Here is a 15,158-nt window from a genome sequence, read left to right as displayed (position 1 = left end):
ACCTACATATAAACACAATCACTTAATATATAGCAAACATAATGCTGTATAAAATGAGAAAAAGTATAAAAAATTCACCTAATACGTGCACATGTAGGAGCTTTTTGGCGCCAAAACTGTGAACCCTGAAGTGCTATTTGAATAATATAAAAGGAATGACAAGAATAAACTGTTTGGTGGGTTTATTATCATAATCAGAAAGATTGTGATAAAGGAAGTGTAACACTTCCTCATTTCAAAACAGAATTGGAAAAACAAAAAAAACCAGAGAGAGCGAATTATTTCTACCTTAGGTTCGATGGCCATAATGTCTTCCAAAAATGATTCACTCTCAGCATAATTGTCTACTTTCATTCCAAAACGAAAAATTGGCCATCCAACTTGTTTGCTCATTGATCCCTTCTAGAACCAAGAAATTCTGTTCCAGCGTGGTGATCACATAGTCAGCCTGAATTCGTGGTAACACTATCACTCAACCAACAACTACACCCGATTTTTCTTTACTTTTTGATTTCGATAAACGTCCTCATTTTAATGCATCTGCCTATTGCAGCAAAATAAATATTCCATAATAGTATATAAACCCCATATCATCTGGTTCTAATTCAATTAACATTTTTGCAGCCATTTCAGCTAAATTCAAGTTCCCATGGACCAAACAAGCCCTAAGTAATGATCCCCAAATAACAACATCCGGGTTGATTGGCATATTCAATAAAATCTTTAGTTCTTCTAAAAGCCCAGCTCGGCCAAGAAGATCCACCATGAACCATAATGCTCAATCTTGGGTTGCAAACCATAGAATTGTTCATCCATTGAACAAACTCTGACCCTCAACAAGTAACCCTGCATGACTACAAGCTGATAGAACTGACAAGAATGTAACCTCTTCGGTTTCATCTTCAATTCTATCATGTCAACAAAAACCTCGCGGCATTCTTTCCTTTACCATGAAATGCATATCTGATATCAAAGTAGTCCATGAAAACACATCCTTCTCCCGTATCTCACTAATTACCTTCAATACCATATCAAGACATCCACTTTTGCATACATATCCATCAAAGCAGGATTCACAGTAACACCAAAACCAAGATTACTTTTACTAACATTACCATGAATGCATTTACCAAGATCAAGAGCTCCAATGTCAGCACAACCCGACAATACAACCACAATAGTAATCACCGTACAATACTCTCCTCTTGCTTTCATTTCCCTAAAAAGTTCCAATGCCTCAACTATTTCCCTCCCTCGAACATAAGCTGTTATCATTACATTCCAAGAAACCGAATTTCTCTGAGGCATTTCATCGAACACCAGGCAAGAAGATTCCAAATCATTACCATTGCAAACCCATTAAGCGAACTATTCCATGAAGCAATATCTTGAGAAAATTTAGCTGCCCAGCCATCCCAAGTTTCGATTTAAGAAATGGCCTTGAAACTGTTTTTCATTTTTTTTTTAATTTAGAGAAGATGATGTGGCATAGTTAGGATTAATTAAACACATAAAATGGGTTAAAATGAAAAGATTAAAACATATGTGGGCCGAATCAGAAATAATGAAAGTTTTTAAAATTTGAAATTTCTCAAAACAAGCCCCACTATTCACCTCGCTTAATCGAAATTCATTAGGGCAAAAAGCGATATCATGAACCAAAGGGAGACGCGATTTTTTCCGATCGAACACCTACAAATTTGCACCCTAAATCAATTTCTTGAAGCCTAAACCGAATACAGTCGCGATTCCTGGCGATATAGTCACGATTTTCGATCGATTTGTTGAACCCTAAAATCGATTTCCTTAACCCTAAACAGAATCTGTACGATTTTCAGCGATACAGTCCATATTTCCGATCAAAACTGCAAAATTTGACACCAAATTCAATCCAAAACCCTGGCTGACACTCACAATGAGGAGGAAAACCCAACGCCACTTCGAATCCTAGATTCCGGTGCGCAAGCAATTCAATGGCTGCTCCGGTGGATCATCCGATCAGTGAAGGTGGTACACATGCAGAGGAGATGCCGGCCGCACAAGAACAGAGGGAAGAACCAGCAAATGGTTCTGAAGACGAGGAGTCAAGCAAGAATTTAGGCCAGGAGGAGGATTTCGGCTAGAATTCAGGCTAAGAGGAGGATTCCAGCGAGCATTCAAGCCAAGAGGAGTTGTCCGAGGATTCAGGCGACGAGGAGGAGGCCGGCGAAGAAAGGGTACATTGTTTGGGAATATTGCTTGTTTTGTCGCTTAAGCGATCATTTGTATCACTTAAACGATTAATCTGTTTTACTCATGATCGCACTCATGATCGCTTAAGCGATCATAAGTGTTTACTCTTGGTCGCTTAAGCAATTTTAGATCGCTTAAGCAATCTTGTCGAGGCAGAATCACATATAATAAGTGATCTTTTGTATCGCTTAAGAGATTCTCAGTTTACTCTTGGTCACTTAAGCGATTTCAGATCGCTTAAGCGATCTTGCACGAGGCAGAGTAAGATCTCTTAAGCAATCTGAAATCGTTTAAGTGACTACAATAGTAATTTTTTGTTGCTGATATTTTGTTTATTAGTTATTTTGGTTTATTTTTGTTGCTGACATTTCGTTTATATCGATTGTGTAGATTGTGCGGACCGTAAACTGTAGAGACTACGAGTTAGAGCCTATAAGTGAGAAGGTACCCTACTTCCTTACAAGGGTGACGGTGAGGTCGAGTTGGGATGTTTTTGACAGAATAAGGGTCATTTTAGCTAGAATGAGACGTGGTGAAAGAGATTTCGGTCGCACTTGTTTCGGTCAAGTTTTAAGAATGGGAACAAATTGGAAAAAGGCATTTTAGGGGCAGGGAGTGCATTACATGTTGATACACTCAGTAAAATGCAACAAAAAAAATGAAATGCGGTTCGTGGTGGACGGAAAGCCACTACGGTTTGGGATGATGGAGTATGCCTTAGTGACGAGCTTAGGATGCGGGGAAGTGCCAAATAAGGCGGAGGCAGACACAATAAGGATAGTCCGGGAGGCATAAGGTTTTGTTAGAAGGTTTTGCAGGGGGCAAAGTCTATTACAGGACATGTTTTGGAGGAGAGGCTAGAAACAGTTCGGTTTAATAATGGAGAGAAGATAAAAGTGTGCTTGCTAGTGTTTTTACATTCTATCTTATTGGCTGGTGACTCAACAAAAGCTGTTGAGAAAGATTGGTTGTTGTTTGCAAGCGACTTGGAGTTCTTTAATTCTTATCCGTGGGGATGGATATCATTTGAGCGAACCATCAAGAGCCTGAAAAAACTAGACATGGCGTTAAAGCATGCCGAATGGGGCGGGAAGACTAAACCAAGCACGTATAATTTGTTTGGCTTCCCATGGGCCATGCAGGTAAATATTAATAGCTCTCTATTATATTTTTTATAATATATGTGTTTGAATTATGATATGGACTGTTTTTTTACAATATAGGCTTGGATGTACGAGGCCATCCCTATCTTCGCTAGGGGGTGGGGGGGAGAGGGGGAGGAAGTAACAGTTTGGATGTGCAATAGCAATTTCCTAGGATGTTATGGTGGCATGTTCAGAAGTGTAACCATTCAGATTACAGCCAAATAGAGATTGAGATTCAAACGACTGAGGTAAGATTAAAGGATTATGCTTTTGAATATGCAGTTGCTTTTTAATTTTGCTTCAATTTCATTAATTTTGTTTCTTATTGTAGGGAGTCGTCCGTCTCTTTCTCACCGCTACTGGGGATGAAGCAGAAGAGGACTATGTCACATCTTTCAAAGCAATGGATGATGGAAGGGATGAACGGATAGACCGCCTGATGCATGACCTAAAAGGGGTCATGCATGTGACGGCAGTTGTAGGGCCATTGCTTGACAACGTCATTGATGCCGAGGAAGATTATAAAGCTCCAATTGGCGGGAGGCCCGAAGATGAAGATGAGGATGAGGAGGAGGAGGAGAAGAGGGAGGAAGAATGAGGTTGTTGACCTTATAAACGGCTTGTTTAAGAGTTTTATAATAGCCATTTATGCAAGGTTTGACAAGATGGAAGAGTGCATGAAAAGGGTGGAGGAGAAAATGGATAAGCTGGGAGAGAAAGTTGGTACAGTGGAAGAGGAAGTTGGTACAATGGAGAAGGAGGTTGGTGGAGAATTAAAGGCGGTTGAAGTGCAAACTGGCTTGAAAAGAGAGAGCTGAAAGAGCAAGTTTGTGAAATCACCTTACATGGTAGTGACACATGTAAAGAAGAAGAAAATTAAGAAACAAATGGAGGAAGAACCAAAAATAGAGGAGGTTGGTGGAGGAAGTGGGTCGGTGATAATGGAGGAGGGCGAGGTGGGAGGTGAAGGAAGCGAGGATGTAAAAATGGAGGAAGGGGGAGGAAGTGGGCAAGGGAAATTGGACTTAAATGTCGATTTGTATAGGCCAATAGAGGAAAAGAAAAAACTCTTCTATGCCTATTACAATGGATCAGGAAGTAATGGCCATATAAAGTGTAAGACAGGGGATTATCCCCTGGAATGGTTTAGGAAGTTCTTGACGATGGGCATGTGGCTTGAGGACTCGGTGAGTTATTTTTGCTTAATTTTCCTTATTTTTGCCTATGTTTTCCATACTTATCTTGTTGTTTTTATTTGATGTAGTACATCGATGAGATATTGGCATTGATGAGGCTACGATAGACTACTGATGGTGATCTATTGTATCCCAACTATGCCATCACCGATGTGGCCTTTGGCCAAACACTTGTTTCGGCATATCGCACTTTAATTAAAAATGTTGTTGCAAGTGGTGCAGCAAAAGGACCGAAGCGAAAAAGATTGGCCTGAGTACAGTTGGATTACATCCCTGATGATTTTCATTTTGATGACAGAATTATGCAGTATATACGGGGGGATCGGCCCAAAAATGGCCACGGTTGGACCTTTGTTAAAAGAATGTACTGCATCATCCTCGTCAAGAAGATGCACTGGATAGTAGTCGTTGCCCATCTAGAGGAGGGGTTGCTGAGGATCCTTGACTCTAACCCCACTATTTGTCGAGACAAGCAGTTAGAGGTCGAGTTAGAGCCATTGTCCAGGTTGTTCCCACGGCTGTTGCGTGACAGCAGGATGTTTGGGCACTTGGGTGATCAAATACTAACCAGAAAGTGGCCAATCAAGCGCTCTATCGGCCCAATAAATGAGCCAAGGTAACTTTTATATAAAACTAACTTACAAGATACAATTGTTCTATAAGTTTATTCTGATGCTAATGTCTTCTTCTTATAGTAGTGTTGAATGTGGGGCATATGCCCAGAAATTTATTGAGTTCGACATGACCAACACCCCGATGGATGGGTTGAATGACGAAACAATGAGAGACTGTCGGGAGGGCTGGGTTGTCGACTGCTTCCATGGGCAGATGGATCCATTTTGAGTGAGCAAAACCTAATAAAAAGGTATGAAAGTTGGACTTTGAATTTTGTAGTTTATGTGATGTTCATGTTGATACTTGGGTTGTGGTGCTGATGCTGCAGGTGTCATGCTTATATGGAGCTTTACCGAAAGACACGGACTGAGTGAACTTCTCACCTACCCACTTTGTAACTTTTTTACGTGGTTTTTTTTTTTATTTACAAAAGTTGACGTGTCTGCAGGTTCCTGGCAAACAATGAGAGGAAACTTCTCAAAGGTTGGTTGGCAAGAGGAGATGAGGCATCTACAATAAAGGCCGCTGGGAAGGCATGGTACAAAACAATGATCTCAGAGAGGTTGCTGGCAAACAGAATTCGAAAACTTCTCAAAGGCTGGTTGGTAGGAGGAGGCATCTGCAATAAAGGGATTGTGCAAAGGTGTTAGTGACATTAAACTCTTTGCCATCAAAAAGTAAATTAAAGGCAGTGTATAGGAAATTCTTGTGCTGTGACTCTTCTTGCGGCAGCCAAAAGCCTTGTGCCTGTAGAATCATTGTAAAGAATTGGATCTAACATTTGGGAGATATTTTTTTTTTTTTTTTTTGTCCATATAAGATATCTCATTAGCAGTTTGAATTTACTATGTATGGTGTGATCATTTGCTTCACCCAAGTTGGATAATGGTTGTTTAGCGTTTTGTTTCATTTTGTGTATCACTACAACGTGTGATGTACTAGTATGATTATTTAATTCACCACAGTTGGGGCTAATGGTTAGCTTGTCCATATATTTCGATATTTGCCGCATCCCATGCCTATTTTTTATTTTGTGTTTTGATTACATTGATGTCTCTTATATTTTGATTTGTGATAAATAAGATTGATACAAATTCTTTTTGGATTTGGGAGGGAAATGAGTGATGTACAAATGTTTTCCAAATGACCAAGACTTTTCCAGATATGATCGCTTAAGTGATCTCAAATCGCTTAAGCGACCAAGAGTCTATTACGAAGCATCGCTTAAGCAATACATCAGATCACTTAAGTTATTACCAATCTAGACAGATGTTCATTCTGCCTTGACAAAGATCACTTAAGCGATCCTAAATTGCTTAAGCGACAGAGACTCGTTTAGGAAGAATCGCTTAAGCGATCATAGATCTAGGCAGATATTCATTCAACCTCGACCAAGATTGCTTAAGTGACCAAGAGTCTTTTAAAAAATCGCTTAAGCGATACAAATGGATCGCTTAAGCGATCATAGATCTGGGCAGATTCATTCTGCCTTGGCCAAGATCGCTTAAGCGATCTCAAATCCCTTAAGCGATCAAGAGTCTTTTACGAAAATCTCTTAAGCGATACAAATGGATAGCTTAAGCGATTTTCGATCTGGGCATCTGCCGCAAGCTAGATCACTTAAGCGATTACCGATCGCTTAAGCGACCAGCAGTAAAAGCAAAGAATCGCTTAAGCGACCAGCAGTAAAAGCAAAGAATCGCTTAAGCGATACAGATGGATCTCTTAACCGACTGTGTAAATACAGAGGATCGCTTAAGTGTTCCTATGTATTTGGATATTATTTATTCTATTTCAGAGCATCGGTTTAGCGATTAACGCTATGCTAAACATATAGGGTTTACGATTCGTTCAGTGAACTATGACCATTATTATATTTATATTAAACATATAGTTCTTTTACGTCAGTATGAAACATATAAGGTGTAGAATGTTTACGTCTATGCTAAACATATAGGGTTACAATTCGTTCAGTGGACTATGACCGTTATTATATTTATATTAAACATATAGTTATTTTACGTCAGTATAAAACATATAAGGTGTAGAATGTTTACGTCTATGCTAAACATATGGGGTTTACGATTCGTTCAGTGGACCAAGACCGTTATTATATTTATATTAAACATATAGTTCTTTTATGTCAGTATAAAACATATAAGGAGTAGAATGTTTACGATTCTTCTTTGTTCAGAACATAAAGGGTGTGTTTGGTTGAATATTCCTATAAATATTATAAATCCTATTCTCATAATATTTCTTTGTTTAATTATTTAGGAAATATTAGTATTTTTTTAATAAATTTTAGACCCATTAACTAAATTAATTTCATTAATACCGCCTAAAAAAGTTTAAAAAGTAACAAAAACACCCCCACCCACCCAACTCCCCAAATTCCGGCACCACCGACAACTACAAACGACCAAAAATGGTCAGTAATTCATAGATGTGACATTTTCACTGTGGATTTGGCTGGAAAATGCCACATTTGGCCGTCATCGACTTTCAAAGAAATGGCAGACATTGACGGTCAACGACGGCCAAATCTTGGGCATCGTTGACCGAAAACAATGGTCATATATTTGGCTATCGCAGACGGCTAGATGTCGACTTTTCCATCCGTTGACGACCAGATCTGGCATTTTCCAGCCACATCCGTGGTCGATCTGGCCGGAAAAGGCCATATCGACATCCTATCAACCTGATCTGATCGATATGCATCGTAACGCCCTTTCCCGGTAAGATTCCTGCAGTGGTGGCCAGAATCTAGGAAGTTGGGTAGGTGGAGATGTATTTGTTAAATTTTAAAATCTTTCGTTGGTCGATCAAGCCATCATACTAAAAGGAACTTCGTTTACACAAGGTCGCTTAAGCGATCGTAGATATCGCTTAAACGATTCTTTTCTTCTTCACTTGGTCGATTAAGCGATCGTGGATCGCTTAAGCGATTGTGTGATTGGCAGAATCAAATCTGCCCAGGTGCATGATCGCTTGAGCGATCCGAGATATTGCTTAAGCGATTCTTGTCTTTTTGTCTTAGTCGATTAAGCGATCGTGCACCTGGACAAATATGATTCTACCCAGGTGCACGATCGCTTAAGCGATCCGTGATATCGCTTAAGCGATCCTGTTTGAAAAACCCTTTGTCGCTTAAGCATACTTAGTCGCTTAAGCGATCATGGACAATATACACTTTTCCAGATTTTCTCCTGAATTTTGACAAACTAAAATTACAAACACGTATTAATTCCATACTTTCTTCTCAATTTGACAACCTAATTCCAAACTAAAATCACCAACAAATATTCAGGCTATGTAATAAGAAATATAAAGAATGATTTATTAAAGGTAACAATAAAATTTATAACATCAATAATTGAAAACAATAACTCATCAATGGTTGGCCTTCGCAACTCCCTGAATTTCATCCTTCTTTGAACCTAATTTTCTGGATTTACATGTGATTACTTCTGGCAACTGCTTCTCTTGTGGCCAGGTTGCTTGCAAAATGAGCACTTTTTCATCTTCCCGAGAACCTCAGAGGCTGATGGAATACGCTTAACTCGTTTTCTCCCCTTTACTGTCTTCTTGAATGGCGGATGGATGATAATGTCGGCCAACTCTGGCGACACTACCCACTGCTCTTTTGGAGGCACTGTATATATTGTTTCTTAACAAGCTAGCATTTAGTGATCTGCCATATAGAGAGGGGAGCAAAGTTCCATGTAAATTCTTGAACCAAAATCCGGCTTCCGTTGGTGTTTCAGTGCTGCTAGTGCATGAGGACAAGGTAAACGTTGAATGTCAAGCACTTTACAGCTGCAAGTTTTACTAACAAGGTTACCTAGGGCATCCAGACCATAGCTGCGCATAGTGAACTCTTGAGCATTAAAAGGATAGGCAAACAGTGCATTTGATAGTTCCATACGTTCTCGCAATAATTGTTCAGCTGACAGAACAAGGGTTGTAGTAAAATTATCTGACTCCGTACAACGCTCATGGAACCACCGTGACAATGTCCTCTGGATTGCATCAAAAACTGCAACTATTGGAAACTCTATTTCTATTAACAACTTCGAATTTATGAACTCCGCTATATTCATGGTCATGACATCAAACCTTCTTCCAGGAAAGTAAGCTCTACTCCATCGCTCGAAACCAACATCATGCTCAAGATACTTAACAACTCTATCATCCTTGATTCGGATTTGCTAGAAGTGCTCCTCGAACTCATCAACACATAAGCTTTTGCTACCATGTAGTATGTCTGAAGGAGGCCAGCACACTCAAACTTTTGTTTTATGTTCTCACCAAGGTGTCTTATACAGAATCTGTGATGTGTTTGACGGTAAATAGTGGCAATCACCTTCTTTATAAAGTTGTGCCTATCAGATATTATGAACAACTCATCACTGTTAGGCACTATCATATGTAATTGCTGAAAAAACCAAGTCCACGACTCGTCATTCTCAGAGTCAACCACACACCATGCAATAGGATATGTGTGATTCTCGCTGTCCTATGCAGTGGCCACCAACAATGTACCTCCATACTTTCTCGTCAGAAAGCAACCATCAACAGCCAACACCTTTCTCATGTTTACAAAACCCCTTATAGCAGAACCGTAAGCAACAAAAAATATATTTAAACATCATATTCCTGTCCCACTTCAAAGCCGTCTTGCTACCTTGATTTGTCGACCCAAGTATATAATGGTTCACTTCTAATACTACTTACCGATCTGTAGCATGGAAATTTTTTTATTACAAATTAACAGCAATAATACCGCCTTGTTAGCTGTTAGGTATATACCACATCATCACATTATTTTTATGAAAACATTGTAACATAGATAGAAATCATTTTGGATGAAAAATTAGAGATAAAATTTGCGTAGATAAATTTACTCTTAATGAGTATTCCATCTCATGTGTATATGTTTGTTATTTGTTTATATACTTCGTTTATAATATTCAGATAAAGGAGCTGCTGAAAGTCTCCGTTCTTGAGGCTGAATGGTTCCATAAAGGCTTTGTCCCGCCACTTGAGGAACGTTTGAACAGTGAGTTAGCCCCAGCTGGCAGTATTTCCTTCTATGCAGCAGCATATTTTGTTAGAATGGGAGCTGCAGGGATTAAAGAGTTTGAATGGCTGAAGAGCGACCCTAAAATTGTTAGAGTTGCATATATTGTCGGCCTTCTCCAGTGTGATATTGTATCTCACGAGGTATTATATATATGAAATTTCAATCTTTAATTTGTTTGTAGCAATATCAATCCGTGTAACTCACTAGAACTTGCTTAAAGAAGTAATATATTAAAACTAGACTTAATTCCGACACTATAAATATATTGAATTTGTATGTATCTAATTAATTATAAATTGATATTTGAAGGATAAGCAAAAGAGGGGACATGTTGCCTCTACCGTGGAGTGTTGCATGAAGGAATATGACATCTCGAAAGAGGAAACAGTTGAAAAGTTTAAGAGAATTATGAGTGATGAATGGAAGGATCTGAATGAGGAGAGCATGAAGCCAACAACTGTGTCATCAAAAGTCCTAATTACTCTTGTCAATAGTGCTTGCGTAATAGAAATTTTCTACAAGGAAAAAGATGGAGTTACATGCCCAGAGGCTTTGAAAGATTACATCACCAAGCTTATCATTCATCCAATTCCTATTTAATTAAGAGTTATTCATAATAATGTATTAGTTCAATATTTTGTAAAACACATTCATATTCCAATATTCATTGATAATACAATCAATTTCAATATAAAATCTCCATGGAATATATGCGGAAGTAAATGACAAACCTCCGGCCATAGCAATTGTTGTTTGTTCTTCTTGCTCCTTTATAAATTACGAGATCTTTCACTGACTGCAATTTTTGGAGTGATGGTTTTGGAACTAAAAATAAAAAATTGCATCAATGGGGACCTGTAAAGTCTCTTTCTTATATGCAGTTGTCTTTCCATCAAAGACAACTGCTCAAGAGACACAACCGTATGACCACATCAGTCCACATCAACAAGGACCAAAATGTAATTATATGAGAAATGTAGGACCATGTTGTAAAAAGTCTAACATATTTGAGTGTTTGTTGTTGCTTGGAAGAAGAACTATTTGAAGTAGAGTTATGTAATTGATTCAAGTGTTATGTTTTGAATGTTTAAATTTCAGATACATTGATCTCTTATATCATAATATTTGCACAACTATTTCATAAAAGTTTGTTATATTATAATTAATGACACTAACGAAAAGTTTGATAAAGTAACAAATAATTCCTTGAGGTTTCAGAAATAACAAAAGTACCCCTGCCTTTAAGGTTTAGGTGTTAAAAAAAAGGGTAGAGAGGCAACTTGGTAATATTCACGAACTTTGAACAAGAAAAATTTAATGATCAACTAGTAGTACATTAACGAAAGGGGGATTTTTGTTATTTTATATTACCTCGGGGGGATATATTCTTTAACCCTATACAATATAATCTCTATAAATTAATATTCGATAAATTAATAACCTCTATTATATAATAATTTTTTACAGTCCGATTTGAGCTAGTAGGTTAAATTGATAATTTCAATCATTAATAAAATAATACTTTTCTGGAAAACCTTACATAACTCTATAATCTCATTTATATCATAAATAAATAATTTGCTAATTGACTATGATATTTTATTAAATCTGTCATGATTGATTTTTTAACAATTTTAGATGGGAAGCCTTTATAATTATGAAATATAATAAGACGTTGTATTTGTTTATAATGTATTAAGATTATTTTTAATCTAATTCATTGAATACATTTAATACAATTAAAAATATCAAGTACAATGAATACATTTAATTCAATTAAATTATGCACACATATTTTTTTGTTGAATACATTTAGTTAAATTAACGCAATTATATACAATGAATATTATTTAATTAAGTAAATAAGTACAATGAATGTATTATATACAATGAACATTATTTAATTAAGTACATAAGTACAATGAATTTAAATTAATGCTTTAATGTATATTTAGTGGATTAATTTATATTCAATCGATTAAATTGGTAAAATATAATGAATTTTTAGTTGATTAAATGTATGTTCTATAAATTATTAATTTATCGATTAATTAATACCTCTTTTAATTAATAGAATTTAAATTATCCTAATGTTATTAATTTAAAAATGTTATACTGTATTGTATTACTTATATCTTTGAGTAATACTACACTTATAAAAAAATTTTACAAAGACCTCTATACAAAGTGATGTGACAAAAAATAAATAAAAAAATGAATTTAATACTTTTGACTTTTTGTTTCACTCTTCCATTCATATTTTGTCACCTAACTTTGTATAAAAATCTTTGTAAGATTTTTTTTTTGTAAGTATAAAATTATTGTGTATCTTTAGTCTATCGTACAAAAGACACTCGTTCAAGTTTATCACTAGTTTAGCATTTACATAATTATATAATTATATATAATAAGGTTTTTTCCTCTGAAAAAGTAAAATAATTATATATATAATATTATTTTATTAGTGTGGACAATTTAACTGGAGCTCACCAGGCAAAATCCATATTGTCATAAATAATAGAAATGAGATTAAGTGACAAAGTATTATGGAAAATGAACTTGTAGAAGAAAGTAGAGAGAATTATGTTTAATTGAAGAATTGTATATTTTCAATTCATTGATTCATTTAGTAAGAGTTACAGGCTTTATATAGGGAGGATACAATCTATGGAATCTTCTAATTATATCAATTACAATATACAAATATAATTAAAAGATCATAGTGTTGAGATAAAATTGCTTGAACTTAGGAAGTTGAATAAATCAATTAGTTTCCAGAATAATTAGGTCCGTTGAGATCTTTTAGGAGTAGTAATCTATCAACCTTGTTATCTTCTGTTGAGTCTTTATAGGAAAACTGGTAAAATGTAATCCTATAAATTGGTGTTTATTCATTTCAGTAATAGAATAACAAAAAGCAATTTTCTGTATTCACTTCTTCTCTATTTTATCTCTTCCAAATTTATTACATGGTATCAGAGCTTGGTTTCAACAAAGCGGAGTGAAGTTGAGATAGAAAGAAATTGGTATCTTCATTGCAAACTCCAATTTGAAATGTCAATGTCAAGTGCAATTGTTCCAGAAGTTCTCTCAGATAAGAACTATGAAAATTGGAAGGTTTGGCTTAAAAGTTATTTGCTGGGCTAGGGACTTTGGGACATTATTGATGGGTCAGAAGCTAAACCTATTGGAGTTGGACTAAATGCATGGAGAAAGAATAATGAGAAAGCTTTGCACGCAATTCAAATTTCATGTGGGTCAGACATGCTCACTCACGTAAGGGAGATAGAATCGGCAAAAGATGCTTGGGATCGGCTTGCCACAGTGCATGCCCATGCAAGCGGAGCAAGAAAATGATCTTTGGAGGCAAAACTACGAGCATGCAAACAAGGAACCTATACCATTTCTGAATATGGTCGTAAGGTGAAAGATATTTGCAATCAATTGGAAGCCATAGGTGTTCGCAAAGACAATAACACTCGAGTTTCTATCATTTCAAAAAACTTAAGGCCTGAATTTGATGCAATGAGAGTGTTAGTTTATAAAAATAAGCCAACAATGGAAGAAGCCGTTAGTCTTTTCCTTCAAGAGGAAGCATTGCTTGAACGACGTAAGCTAGAATCGAACAATGAAGTGCAAGATATGTCAAATGAAGCGTTTTTCTCTGCTACTCGTAGGAGTTTTCGGAATAGAGGAAGGTCTCGAGGGAGAGGTCGATCACTCCAGAGAGTGTTGGTATAATGAGAGCAACTATAATGTTGTAGATGATCATATTGACACAGTCTCAATGAAGGAACAAGATGATGGAGACAAGAAAGCAGACAACAATGAAGAGGCCTTATGTGTTATAATGGATCGAGTGAACACTACTAACAATCAATGGTTTATTGATTTGGCATGCTCAAATCATATGACCCCAAGGGAAGATATATTCATCTCTACATAACCATTCATAGATGCATCTAGAGTCATTACTGGAGATAATACGCGTCTAGAGATCAAAGGGCGGGGAGATATTGTATTACACAAATCTAATGGAGGCATTCAACACTTATCTAATGTGTTGTGTGAAACTTTGAGTAGAGTAAGTAAAGAAAAAGAGAGAAAGTGAAGTAAAAATGCAAGAGAGAGTAAAACTAATATGCTTCTTTTGTTTTTTCTTATTTCTTTTATTGTACTGTACACTTTTATAGTGTTAACATGAGTAAAACTAATCTCTAACTAATCTTGTTCCATCTTAACAAATGTTTAACAGAAATGTAACAACTTAACAATATTAACCAACAATATTAACATATGACACTTTTACCCCTTTACTAACATCTTCCCTTAAGCTAGACCTAGGAGAAGATATAGACATTTTCACTCCTTTACTAACATCTCCCCTTAAGCTAAACCTGGGAGAATTGACAGCACCCGTGCTTAAAGGTTGAACTGAATCATTACTTGGGAGAGTTGACAGCACCCTGGCTTAGCTAAGCTGAAAAATTGATAGCACTCCTGCTTATCATCATGGTCAACTCTATGATTCATCTTTTCTCTGAATTACTACTCTGAATCATTTCTCTGTAAATCACCTTTAAAATTAGCTTGAAAAAAAAACTGAATTCACACTATGGATCATTTCTCTATAGCTTCAACTTTTGACTGAATCAAAACAAATCACTTCTCATAATCACCAAAACTGAACCAAATAAAACACCTCTCATAATCACCTCTATGTAGCTCCAATCTTCTGACAGAAACTCTCGTAATCATCTCTCTTCGGCTCCAACTTCTAACAGAAACTGAATCAACAACTACTTCTCAAAATCACAGAGACAAACCACTTCTCAAAGTCACATAAACAAAAACAAACACCACGCATAATCACCCCTTGTAGCT

General features: G+C 36.5%; 2 protein-coding genes across 2 annotated transcripts; one reads left to right on the top strand and one right to left on the bottom strand.

Moving 5' to 3' along the window:
* Positions 1 to 732: 732 nt before the first annotated feature.
* On the bottom strand, positions 733 to 1,308 carry LOC116105517 (putative pentatricopeptide repeat-containing protein At5g59200, chloroplastic). Its single transcript, XM_031391928.1, has 2 exons — positions 1,028 to 1,308; positions 733 to 943 (listed from the first exon to the last, which is right to left on the bottom strand). Exons 1-2 carry the CDS (start codon positions 1,306 to 1,308, stop codon positions 733 to 735), a joined length of 492 nt encoding a protein of 163 aa, XP_031247788.1.
* Positions 1,309 to 1,973: 665 nt separating this feature from the next.
* Positions 1,974 to 10,874, top strand: LOC116105516 (probable terpene synthase 6). The gene is made up of 4 exons (XM_031391927.1): positions 1,974 to 2,118; positions 8,685 to 8,845; positions 10,166 to 10,414; positions 10,584 to 10,874. Exons 1-4 carry the CDS (start codon positions 1,974 to 1,976, stop codon positions 10,872 to 10,874), a joined length of 846 nt encoding a protein of 281 aa, XP_031247787.1.
* Positions 10,875 to 15,158: the final 4,284 nt, after the last annotated feature.

Source organism: Pistacia vera, unplaced genomic scaffold (genome assembly GCF_008641045.1).
Source record: "Pistacia vera cultivar Batoury unplaced genomic scaffold, PisVer_v2 Contig50, whole genome shotgun sequence".
Taxonomy (NCBI): domain Eukaryota; kingdom Viridiplantae; phylum Streptophyta; class Magnoliopsida; order Sapindales; family Anacardiaceae; genus Pistacia; species Pistacia vera.
Note: the sequence above shows the minus strand (reverse complement) of the source record. Positions and strands in the feature narration are given on the sequence as shown.

Bases quoted from the DNA above. Each gene is read 5' to 3' on its own strand.
- LOC116105517 (XM_031391928.1), bottom strand. From the start codon at position 1,308: ATGCCTCAGAGAAATTCGGTTTCTTGGAATGTAATGATAACAGCTTAT. The intron at 944-1,027 runs GTATTGAAGGTA...TTCATGGTAAAG, and splicing joins AAAGTGGATGTCTTGATATG to GAAAGAATGCCGCGAGGTTT.
- LOC116105516 (XM_031391927.1), top strand. From the start codon at position 1,974: ATGGCTGCTCCGGTGGATCATCCGATCAGTGAAGGTGGTACACATGCA. The intron at 8,846-10,165 runs GTATATATTGTT...TATAATATTCAG, and splicing joins ACTGCTCTTTTGGAGGCACT to ATAAAGGAGCTGCTGAAAGT. The intron at 10,415-10,583 runs GTATTATATATA...TGATATTTGAAG, and splicing joins GTGATATTGTATCTCACGAG to GATAAGCAAAAGAGGGGACA.